This window comes from Tupaia chinensis, unplaced genomic scaffold (assembly GCF_000334495.1).
Source record: "Tupaia chinensis unplaced genomic scaffold, TupChi_1.0 Scaffold000133_1, whole genome shotgun sequence".
Taxonomy (NCBI): domain Eukaryota; kingdom Metazoa; phylum Chordata; class Mammalia; order Scandentia; family Tupaiidae; genus Tupaia; species Tupaia belangeri.
The window spans coordinates 4,100,662-4,113,369 of NW_006159602.1; the positions used below are offsets into that span (position 1 = coordinate 4,100,662).

Consider the following 12,708-nt stretch of genomic DNA (forward strand, 5'->3'; position numbering starts at 1 on the left):
CCCAATCGCTTCTTCTCCCTCTCTCCCTCTCTCTCTTTTTTTTTTTTTTTTTTTGCATTTTGGCAGCAGGAGTCTACTAATTATTGGGCCTAGATCTATGAGTCCAAACAGAAGTAAAACATAAATATAAAATTAATTAAGTAAATACAAAATCCTTTTTACTTGTTAGTTTCTTCAGCTGAAATAAGCAAACATCAAATTAGCGTTCCTTTTTAGTGACTTCCGAGAACCATCTAACACAATAAAAACCCGATCTTTTCCCAACTATTACCCACCTGGTGTTTAGTTTGAAGTGTGAGATTATATAAGACATGGTTACTTTAAACAAATGTATTCTAACTTGAAGCATAATAAGATTCACTTTTCAAAAAAATTATTTTCACTTTTGGGAAAGAGAAAATATCTTTGGTCTGGTATTAATATTTTAGAATTTAACCTTTAAAGCTAATTCCAATAAGTACGCCCTTAAAACATTCATGGTCGATATTTTAGGTATATGAAAATAGGTCATTCTCTTTTGGAATCTAATCAAGCCGAGTCATTTGGTGAAAGACTGTGGAAGTAGGAAGGCTTTTTGGAAGCTCCTCACTGAAATGCTAATCAATAGATTTTTGTGTAAATAGTGCATCTTAGTCGCTAAACACCCGCTAAACCGTACTGCTGTATGTACGGTGTTACTTATACCTGGTGATGACTTAGCTTTCAATTTGCATCTCTCTCTCTCTTTTTTTTTTTTTTAGTTCTAAATTTTTTTATAAAATTTCTTTTCTTGGAGGATAAAACTTTTGGACTTCAGAATTTTGGAAGCTGAATGACAAGCAAGTTTTTCACATTTTGCTGCCTCAGACACTTTTCATATTTCTCAGACTTTGCAGTTCCTTTCTTAGGTGCTTTAAGGCAACTAAAATATCAGCTAGTTGTGGATCGTTTTGTGCTTTCTGAGTGTAGAGACGGAAATGTCTGATGATTTCAGATAACAGGACTTCAGGGTCTGCACCTCCTTCCCGAAGACGCAGCATTCGCTCGCAGGCGATGGCATAGTTCTTGTGCCAGTTCACTGGGTGCTCCTTTTGTAAGTAGACAATCTCCTTGTAAAGCTGGAAAACAGCGAAAATGGTGGTATTCCATTGTTATCCCTTTACATTTTTTTTTTAAAACATAGAAAAATTAATGACAGGAAAAAAAAAAAAAGAAAGCAGCCTACAGTAAAAATCTAATCATTGCTAGGTGACGGAGAAAACGCAGGGATGTTCCTGTAATTATTACAGTAGCAGGAGGCAAGTATGCTTCATCTAAAACTGCTTCTGGGGCTTTGGGATGTTGCAGGGGGAACCTAAGACACACTGTCAGGAAGAAATGCTCTTCCTCCAGAAAGATGTTCTGGGAAAGGGATTTAATTCTAATTCACGGAAAGCGAGTTACTCAACAGGCAGAAAGACTGCAACTAAATTTAGCTGCTGGAGGGAAAAAAAATAGCTTTCTTTAGAAGACTGCATGGAAAAAAAAACTTGAAAGAATTTAAATTTTATTCCACATTATTTACATAAATTTCTCTCACATTAGAAATGGTAATAGCAATAGCAACAACAAAACAATCCCAACAAACCTGTCACCACACAGGTTGGGCATACCAGAATTTAAGAGACACTATTAAAGTGAGATATCTTAAATCTTCATAGTACCCTATAATTCACAACTTTTATAGTGAAATCTTTGCCCACAGAAATTTAAAATTTTGTTTTTCAACATCAGAGATAGTATTAACAGGACAGTTTTTGATACTGAGTTTTCCAGAGGAAATACACTAAAATTCAACAAATAAACCAAAAAGCAAATACAAATCTGCAAAATAGAATCTTATACCTGCTTATTTGGGAATTTCACAGGTTTATTGGGGATTGTCAAGTTAGAGTCAGAGTTGCAGGAATTTACCTGTAGAACTGAGTTTACCAGTACATTCTTGAACAGAGAGCAAGCAATAATGCTTTCTCCCAAGATGAGTGCTCTTTGAACTGAAACTATGTTCAGATATCATTTAGTTGGAAGGGACCAAATTATATTGTCTATTTCCCAACCCCTACTCCAGAGCAGACAAATGCATACCTATTTTAAAATAGTATCCTTGTGAAAAATCTATAATCTGTGTTTAAGATACCATTTCAATATGTAATAGCCTTCTATCTTCAAGCTGCTTTTTAGAACAACTTTCTCTTTAGCTCCTTGTGTTTTATAAAATAGAGACATCATGCACTTTCATATACATCAAAGCTATTAAGTCAGTCTCCTACCCTTTAGTACTTTTGGTAAAATACTCAGTTTCTCCACTCTCTCCTCATCATGTTTTTTTTTTTTTTTTAGTGCTTCTCTTCTTAAGCCTTCTTAATCAAGAATGTGTGTAAAGTGCAGAGCACGCTGCCTCACCTGCAGTAGGCACTCAGGAATTGCTCAGTTTTCTAAATCCTCCTAAGGTTTTGGAGTCCAAAACAGACACCACTACATAAAGGAGCACGTTCCCAACAGCTCAAGAGAGTAAGAGGCTCACTCATGACCTGCCTGCGTAGTCCTCGGGCATCAGAAGAGCCATCTAGCTTACTCTTTTCTAGAATACTGCATTACTGATGCGCCATTGACTTAGGATGGCCTTTTGAGCTACATGTGCCATATCTCAAAAAGACAGTCATTTTTCATTGTGTGGAATTACATTTCTTCCCCGATGCATGTGTTCCTGTGACATTAGTCTTAGCAGACTGCATTCTATTAACTGGGAACACCTTCACCTTATCCAGTTTATTCCTAGAGAGTTGGCTCCTCCCTGCACTCTCACCTCAAGGTGAACTTCATGTCCCCTGAACTTAGTGTTCTGTATTAACAATCAAGTGGGATAATATAAATATTAACGAAAACACCCTTTGAAACCTAGCAAGAATATTCTTCAAAAAGCAGTCCTGGGAGTGGATTGAAGTTAAACAATCGAGTCTCTGGCCTCATTTTTCTTGTAAATTCTGCTATGCCTTTGGAGACGTAAGCAAAGGAAACACCAGTAGTCTGTGTCCACTGGAAAAAAACAAAGTGTGCTGGCCCAGAGGGCAGTGAATCCGTAAATTCGCTTCAGTCATGGCCCAGCAACTGACCATGGAAGAGACCACTGATGAGAACAAGAAGCCTACGTCAGTCCTAAGCCAGTCTCAGATTCCTCCCCACTAAAAACTGCGTTTTTTACAAGGTAGTAGAGATGGATAGGATAGGGTATGACCAGGACATGAGATAATCTTTTAAAGTTCAAAGTCCACGTTTTTTTCCTTTTTTTTAGGAAAAAAGTCAAGGCCTGGAAAGGTTAACTGACTCATAGCTGACAATTAATGACAGAGTGGGCCAAGAACCTGGGCCTCCTGACTACCAGCACCCAACCCCAGCCTCTTAGCTTGCAAATGTCCAGCTCCTTGTTCCCACAGCACCTCTGCAGGCCTCTCAGCCCTTCCAAGACTGAACTGTGACCAGTGACTGGGTCATCTGTCTTCCTTTCAAGGCTACTGCCTTTCTGATACAGGGACAAGGTTTGACTGTCTCCAATATTTGGTATGGAGTGGGTACTCAATAAATATTCTGTGGGGACCAGCGGTTAGTATAATGGCTATGTTTCTGGACTCCCATGTGGTCGACCACAGTTCAAGACCTGGACCTGGTGGCTTAAACTCACGCCGGGCGCATGTGCATGCATGCCCGAGAGGAGAATGAAGAAGGAATTGCGGTATGGTCATCCCCTCTAGGGGGTGATTTCTCGCTTTCTGTCTCTCTCTCTCTGTCTTTCTGGGAAGCACATGCACTCTATAGCAAAAACCTCTCCAAAAAAAGAGAAAAAGAAAAAAAGGAAAAAAAAAAAAAAAGAAATGCTCTGTGAATTAATGAATACATGAATAAACAGAACTAATTATTAAAATTTAGGAGTAAAATTAGTCATACTGATTGGACACTATACTATTTTGACTTTGCACCTAACAAGTGCCCTGGCTAAGTAAATCCACAGCAGTCTAGAGAGAGCATAAATACCTCTGCTGCTCACACACAGGTCTCAGGCCCTCTTTTCAGTGGCCTTTGCTAGGGTATTTGCTTCTTACATAGCAGAGTTCATAAAAAAGAGTCCTCAGACACCTGATCTCTGCAGGTGTCTGAAGAGCACAGTGTCATAAAAACAGAACAGCAGAGGCTTATAAAAATAGAGCTGCAGCAGGCCTCTCCACCTCTGCTCCCATCAGAGAGGGCCAGAGTCTCAGTGCAGTTGTGTCTTCTGAAGGTTTGTTCTGGTTCCTGGGCCACAGTTAAAAGAGAGCCACCCTCCATGACCCTCTGCTTTTACTCAGGAAATCTCAGTCAGCCATAGCCCTATCATTTCAAGTGTAGCCAGCAACATGGCTTTCATAGAGGGTGAGTTGTCAGAACTTCATTTTTTATAGAGCCATTGCATTAGTGTAGCCAATTACCACAATCATAGTGGCTTAAAACAACCTAAATTTATTACCTGGCACTTCTGGAGGTAAAAAGTCATACAATCAGCAGGGCTTCGTTCCTTCTGGAAACCCTAGAGGATAAGCTGCTCCTTCCCATTTCCAACGTCCAGAGGCCATTTGCATACCCTAATTCATAGCCCCTTCCTCCATCCAAGGCCGGCAGGATAGCATCTTCAGGTCTCTCTGACCTCTGTGTGCATTGTCACATCTCCTTCTCGTGCCCCCTTTTATAAGGGACTACGATTACATTGAACCCACCTGGATAATCCAGGATAATCTCCTAGCCCAAGACCCTTAACTTAATCACATCTTGCCATATAAGTAACATATTCACAGGTTCTGAAGATTAGGATGTAGACCTCATGGGGGGTGCCTTATTATGTCTACCACAGCTTTTGACTTTAGACATTGCTTGAGATACAACTGAGTATTTTTTCATACATGCTGTTTTATAAAGCCCAAATTAGTCAGGAAACGATAAAACCTCTAATGTGATACACCCTTCTCTTCACCCCACACAGGCACCCCTGCCCTCCCACCAAATATACCTGTATACAATAAAAGTAGAACATACACTGTATGCAAGACCGTAGAGCTGAGCTTTCACACTTGATGGCACATTAGCAGTCTCTGCCAGGTTAAAGATGAAGAACGGTGTTTTCATCCTGAGGGCAAGTGTGGGAACCTTTATTAAAATTGTGCTGTCAATTTCACATTTCAGGGTAAATCTTCTAGGCTTTTACATTGATGAAGAATGTACACAACCCTCTAGTACATTATTTTGAATTCTCCCATGTTTATGGAAGTTTGCCCTGAACCAACAGCAACTCCTCTTCCCTACCACCAAGACTGAATTCAAATTGATCACCAAATCTTTTTTTTTTTCTTTTTCCAGTTTTGCTATAGGGTGTATGCATTTACCTGAGAGAGCTGGAGAGAGAGAGAGCAGAAAGTGACAAATCATCCCCAGGAGGGATGGCCACACTGCAAGCCCTTCTCTCCTCCATTATTCTCTCAGGATTCTGGGGCACTCACATGTGCCAGTGTTTTTCAAGCTACCAGGTCCGGGACTGGAATTGCAAAGTCATCCATGTGGGACCCAGCTGCCTTAACCACCATGCCACCAGGTGGCCCACCAAATCATTGATTAAGAAAAGTTTATGTCATTATCATTATTATAGACCATTTTCCTCTCTATATATGAGAGAACTTCAAAAGGTTTGTGGGGAAAAAGAAAGGAATTGAAGTATGAGCTTATTTGGTACAAAAGTTTGGGGGACCAACAGTTAGCATAATAGCTATGTACCTGGACTCCCATGTAGTCGACCATGGCTCGAGTCCTGGACCCAGTGGCTTAAACTCATGCCGGGAGCGTGTGCGTGTGTGCCCAAGATCCCGAGAGGAGAATGGAGGAGAAGGGACTGTGGCGTGGCCATCCCCCCCGGGGATGATTTCTCCCTTTCTGTCTCTCTGTGTCTCTTTGTTTCTCTGGCGAGCACATGCACCCTATAGCAAAAACCTCTAAAAAAAAAAAAAAAAGTTTTGGAAATTTATGCAGTTTTTTTCATAATATCATTTTCCAAGAACTTTCTGAAGACCCCTGTAGGTTATGGAAGACGCATCTGGGACGGGGAGACTTGTGGAGTTTGTCAGCACACCCCTGTAGGTCTCTATCACGGCTGTTCCTTCTGTGGTAGGTGACCAGTTCTTCAGAGATGGCTAGACTCTTTGACCACATGAACTCATCGACATTGCATTCAGCACCCAATTAAATCAATACCCGCCTGAATAATGACCTGCTTTCCTCCTTTATCTGATTTCTTCCCAGCTTTCTCTCATTTAATCACAGTGAACAACTGTGCAAACATATGCTGTATCTTTGGTCAGTTCTTTTTTTTTTTGGAGAGGTTTTCGCTATAGGGCATGTGCGCTTGCCAGACAGACAGAGGACACATAGAGACAAAAAGCGAGAAATCACCCCCCGGGGGGATGATCATGCCGAAATCCCGTCCCCTCCATTCTCCTCTTGGGATCTTGGGCACGCACGCACACGTGCCCGGCGTGAGTTCTAAGTGGCCATCCCCCCCGGGGATGATTTCTCCCTTTCTGTCTCTCTGTGTCTCTTTGTTTCTCTGGCGAGCACATGCACCCTATAGCAAAAACCTCTAAAAAAAAAAAAAAAAGTTTTGGAAATTTATGCAGTTTTTTTCATAATATCATTTTCCAAGAACTTTCTGAAGACCCCTGTAGGTTATGGAAGACGCATCTGGGACGGGGGGACTTGTGGAGTTTGTCAGCACACCCCTGTAGGTCTCTATCACGGCTGTTCCTTCTGTGGTAGGTGACCAGTTCTTCAGAGATGGCTAGACTCTTTGACCACATGAACTCATCGACATTGCATTCAGCACCCAATTAAATCAATACCCGCCTGAATAATGACCTGCTTTCCTCCTTTATCTGATTTCTTCCCAGCTTTCTCTCATTTAATCACAGTGAACAACTGTGCAAACATATGCTGTATCTTTGGTCAGTTCTTTTTTTTTTTGGAGAGGTTTTCGCTATAGGGCATGTGCGCTTGCCAGACAGACAGAGGACACATAGAGACAAAAAGCGAGAAATCACCCCCCGGGGGGATGATCATGCCGCAATCCCTTCTCCTCCATTCTCCTCTTGGGATCTTGGGCACGCACGCACACGTGCCCGGCGTGAGTTCTAAGCCACCGGGTCCAGGACGCGAACCGCAGTCGACTACATGGGAGTCCAGCGACATAGCCATTACACTAACTGCTGGCTCCCCGCTTTGGTCAGTTCTTTAAAGCATTTGTCCCTATAACTGAACCAATACTAGAAATACACCATTTTCTGACTTTTCTAGAAATACCATTGCCTAATCTATAGTATAGCTACTTTTGTAATTATTATTTGGAGCTATTTTCTTGACAAGTCTTTAAAAACTCTCTAAACTTCCTAAGTCCCTTATACTATTACTTAGTTCTCAGTGCAGTGTCTGGTACAGACTGGGCCTCAGTGCATTTTTGCTGAAGGGAACATTCCATAAGTTCAAGCTGTCCCTTCCTCATTACTTAGGGCTTTACCAATTAGCCAAAATTTGTTAGTGATAGTTATTTTGGTTATTTAAAAATAATGGCAGGAATCAAGAGAGGCAAGAGCATTGCGTATGAGTGTTCCACACAGAGCAGCCCGGCCCTCCTTGTAACAGGAAAGTAGGGCACCCACCACATTAGTATGCAGATTTCTGTTAGCAAGTCTGCTACATCAGACCATGAACTCCCTGAGGGTAGAAATGGTCTCATATTTACATGTGCAGCTTCAATGCCTAGTACAGAGCCTGGCCGCTAGTAAATATTAAATATGAGGGGACTTCAAAAAAGCATGTAGAAAATTGAAATTAAAGTATGGGTTTATCGTGGTGAAAAAAGTGAAATTCAGGCATAAATTTTAGAGTAATACACATTTCCCATGAACTGTTTGAAGACCCCCTCCCCTCAGAAATGCTTAAATTAGCTGGCACATTACAAATGATGGCAGGACAGTGATTTTCAACGTCTACTCCATCCACACTCTCTTGGGTTTAGTTGAGGCAGGAAAGCATAGCCATTGAGCATTTCAGGGTCAGACAGTTAGGAGCTTTGGGTTCCCTCACTATGTGGCCTTGAGTAAGCAAGCTCTCTACCTCCAGTTTGTTCTTTTATAATACGGGGATAATAACAACTTCTTTATAGGTTATTGTGAGGATGAGATAAGATTATTCATATATAATGAATAATATATGAATAACCAATGAGTACAAAACCTCAAACAAAATAATTGCTCATAATTACTCCCAAAGTGAAGAGTTATAGATGATTTCTCTTCCGTATTAAAAACCAAATGCAAACACAAAAATGTAGATTACTTACCTTGCTTGCCACATCTCTTCATTGGCCACAGATTCCCAAGAAGAAGGATCAAACCTGTAGTTACGAAAAAAAATAGTAACTCTCTGTCAGCTACATTTATTGCTGTGGACATGTAACGTCTGCTTTATAATTTTACAAGGCCAATACAATAAGCTGGATTTTGGAAGTACTGATAATGACCAAACCAAACAATAAATGTATTCTCCTAAAAACAGTTCAATTCCAAGGAATCTTGGGTTTTGGTAAATGTATTTTTAATCTGCAATAATGAGGCCCAGTGCCTCCTGGGAGCAAACAAAGGATTCATAGGAAGAGGCTGGAGACATTTGTGGAGCCAGCTGTTCCTGAGAACTATTAGATGGTGAATGGGCAGAGCTGAAGCATAGGCACTCCACGGACGCAGTTAAGAGCCAAAGAACCGTGAGGTCAGGGAATAAGCCCAAAGAGAGGGGACTCCTGGCTTGGACAAATCATTGCTGGAGCTATGATGCTGCTCAGAAAATGCTGGTCAAACCAATTGCTGATTTTTCTTTTTCTTACATCAAGTTTCTCTTATTATGTACTTATTTCACAGAATGGAGATAGTGAACAATGCTGTACACATGTATAAGCTATCAGCTGTTTGCCTATGTTATTTTCTGAGTTTTCTTCATTAGGTTGCAGAGCGCTTTGGTTTTGGCACAGATCCCATCTCCGGTTCTTACATACAATGTGTTCTGCTCAACTGATTCAAGAAAAACAATTGAGAAATTAAAGTATGAGTTTATCTTGGTGAAAAAATGATAAACTTCTTTTTATATTAAAAAATTAGTGGACCAGCAGTTGGCATAATGGCTACATTGCTGGACTCCCATGTAGTCGACCATGGTTTGAGTCCCAGACCCGGTGGCTTAAACTCACACCGTGTGTGTGCTGTGGTGCACGCCCAAGATCCCGAGAGGAGAATGGAGGAGAAGGGATTGAGGCGTGGCCATCCCCCCTTGGGGGTGATTTCTTGCTTTCTCTCTCTCTCTGTCTTTCTGGCAAGCGCACACGCCATACAGCAAACAACAACAACAACAACAACAAAACTCTCAAAAAAATTAGCATTTTGGGGGACCAATTGGTGGTGTGGTGATTAAGGCACTGGACACTCCCACATGGCTGAGCACAATCCGAGTCCCAGACTTGGTGGCTTGCTTTCTCACCTTCTCTCTCTCTCTCTCTCTGTGTGTGTATCTCTCTGGTCAAATTAAAAATAAATGAATAAATAAAGTTAAATAAATAATTATTTTAAAAAATTAGCATTTTTAACATAACCTTGCCAGTTGTCTTGAATTATAAGCAACAGGTTAATTATGGGGGAGAATAAACTTTATGTAGAAATGCGTGAAGGAAGACTATTAATGCCCCTATAACATAATCAGGTTGTTGTCAAAAAACTGAAAAGTTTACTCAGATCCTGGTCTTTCCTACACAGAAGTTATCTGTCATTCTTGAAGAAAGAAAGATATGACAAGCTAATGTGGAAACTACCATGGACAAGAGTGAAGAGTGCCTTTTTTTTTTTTTTTTTAAGGTTTTTGCCACAGGGCACACGTATTCACTGGATAGAGACAGAAAAAGACAGAGAGAGGGAAAGTGAAAAATCACCCCCCAGGGAGGATGGCCATGCTGCAATCCCTTCTCTTTCATTTTCCTCTTGGGATTCTGGCCATGCTTGCACATGTCCCCAGTGTGTTTGTCAAGCCACCAGGTCTGGAACTCGAATTGCAGTCAGCCATTTGGGAGTTCAGTGCCTGAACCACCACACCACCTGCTAGCCCCCAGAAAAGATTCATTTCAGTTACTGAACCTTTTCCACGTTGGGATATGAGAAACAGAAGAGTAGGCAACATAGCATTAAATGACCTGAATGTAGAAAACGTCATTTATCTAACTTTTGCGTTACATACTCAACCACATGTGTAGCCTCCTATTTTGTCATAATTCTGTAAAATGTAAGATAAGAAAGACATGTTCTCTTTCTGTATATGATTTATATACTCTGTAGGCAGCAAATAACAATATTAACAATCAATAAAACAAATAAACAAAAAAACTAAAAGGCATGTCCAAATGTAGTACTTTGTTTAGGCACACAAAATTGTTATGTTGAACTTAAAAATACAACTGCTGACCCAGTTGAGGTGGTGCAGGCAGTAGGGGCACTGCTCTGAAATGCTGGCAGCCACACAGAAGACCAGGGGTTCAGACTCTGGGTTGACTTGAGGAGGTTGGGCTCAGAGGGTGCCCATAGCCTTGGCTGCCTAGAAGCCTGGAGGTGGGGGGAAGGTCATGATGTGGAATTATGGAGTGATAAGACCCTATCAGGGGTACCTGTGTCTCTCTTATGAAAGAAATAAAATGAATAAACTTAAAAAAAAATGGTCCAACTGTCGTTCATACCTTCCATATGCTTCAGTCCAGTTATAGATATTCCTTGTAAATTTAATCCATTCCTCAGGGTTGAATACAATCTCTGAAGAAACTAATTTGTCACAAGACCCCCATGGCCAAAGTGAATAGCTCTTTTTCCAGGTCGGGTCACCTTCATGAATTCCTATGCAAACAAATGTTTCTTTTCTATTGAAAATAGAAACATATATGATATACTTTTAAGGTCCTAAATGTTAAATAAATTAAATTAATAAAAGGTCATTTTTGATTCTTTAAGCCTTAGTTACCAATAAACTACTTGTGAACATTTTAGTTTATTTAAATCTTTCCCCAATAGACTGTTTGACATTTATCTTAGTGTTAAACAAAAAAGAAAGAGAGAAAGAAAGAAAGAAAGCAAGCAAGCTCTTTTTAGGGACTGGGGGGAAGCAAACAGACACAGATGAAAAAAAGTCTTATCTGTCCATAATGTTACAAGAAATCACTTGGGGAATGCCATTGTTATAAGGAAAACCGCTGTGGTACTGTATCACATGTAAATATACATTTCATTTTCTTTGATACTTATTTCTATTTTATTGGTGAAAATACAAATCTTCGGGAACCAGCAGTTAGCGTAATGGCTATGTTGCTGGATTCCCACATAGTTGACCGCGGTTCACGTCCCAGACCCGGTGGCTTAGAACTCATGCTGGGCGCGTGTGCGTGCGTGCGTGCCCAAGATCCCAAGAGGAGAATGGAGGAGAAGGGATTGCGGCGTGACCATCCCCCCTGGGGGGTGATTTCTCACTTTCTGTCTGTCTGTCTCTGTTTGTGGTGAGCACACGTGCCCTATAGCAAAAAAATCTCTCAAAAAAAAAAAAAAATACAAATCTTCCTTTGTGTCCCGACTTTAGAAGTAGTCTTTTCTTTCTCAAATTATATCTGCACTTTATTTTTTAAAATTTCCTTTGTCATTCTTGTGTTGTGTTTACTATTCACATTTGTAAATCTCTGAGTAGCCCAGAAGCATGCTTAGGATAGGCTCTCTGTCCCTGAATTTACTCTGAATCCCATATAGCATGATGCATAACTAACATATAATAAATATTTGCTGAACAAAACTAATTCTATCAGAATGATAAAGAGCTTCACGTCCTGCAAAATTAATAATAGAAATGGTTGAAACAAGCTTTGGTTCAGGTAAATGATAACTAAATAATAGTTTCAATCTAATTTGTGCTTTAGGTCATAACAGTTATTATTTAGAATGAAAAAAAGGGAAGCAAATTAGGAGAAATTACTTGGAAGTAAATAATAACTTCATGAACTTTGAAATAAGACACTTCTGACTTGGATTTTAGATTTTTCTACCATTTATTACATCTGTGATTTTCGGAAGATTACTTAACTAACTGTGTCTAGTCTCTTTACCTGTGAAATAGGTCTGATAACTATCTTTTAGAGCTGGTTAAGATTAAATGAGATATCTGATATAAAGCACAGACTTAAATCATAATAGAGTTCTGCTGTGGGAAAGATGAAGTAGATACACTACTATAGCTCCTCGACTGCATGCCACTTGCACTTCCTAGACTGAGGACTGACGAGTAAATGGGAGAAAGAAGATTGGGAAAAGAGACCAGAATTCGAAATTCCAAGTCAGTAGTGAATTTACCATTTGTTCACTGCCCCCTCCAAAATTACCTGGTTTCTACTCAAAAGAAGCTCAAAACCCAGAAGTGCATACCAATGAAGTACATACCAATGAAGACAAAAGGAGCTATAAGAAAAGCCCCTTCTCCCCAGTCTAAGGAGTAGGAAAGGGATTCCTAAGGATTGGAAAGGGTTGGGGAAATCCCTAGATCTTCTCCCCTTTTCTCTTT

The 12,708-nt window shown here is 40.3% G+C and overlaps 1 protein-coding gene across 4 annotated transcripts in view; it reads right to left on the reverse strand.

Moving 5' to 3' along the window:
• The window catches only part of TMEM260 (transmembrane protein 260), an 82,521-nt gene that overhangs the window by 11,068 nt on the left and 58,745 nt on the right, over positions 1 to 12,708 (reverse strand). For 2 of the 4 annotated variants that reach the window (XM_006144862.3, XM_006144863.3), the window contains exons 13-16: positions 10,853 to 11,029; positions 8,426 to 8,479; positions 5,080 to 5,170; positions 998 to 1,097 (exon numbers count right to left, since the gene is read on the reverse strand). In XM_006144862.3, coding sequence (XP_006144924.1) covers positions 998 to 1,097; positions 5,080 to 5,170; positions 8,426 to 8,479; positions 10,853 to 11,029 — 422 coding nt within the window. Of the gene's footprint in view, positions 1 to 35; positions 1,098 to 5,079; positions 5,171 to 8,425; positions 8,480 to 10,852; positions 11,030 to 12,708 lie in introns of those variants that run through there. The other 2 variants (XM_006144861.3, XM_014586419.2) reach the window with 1 other exon arrangement.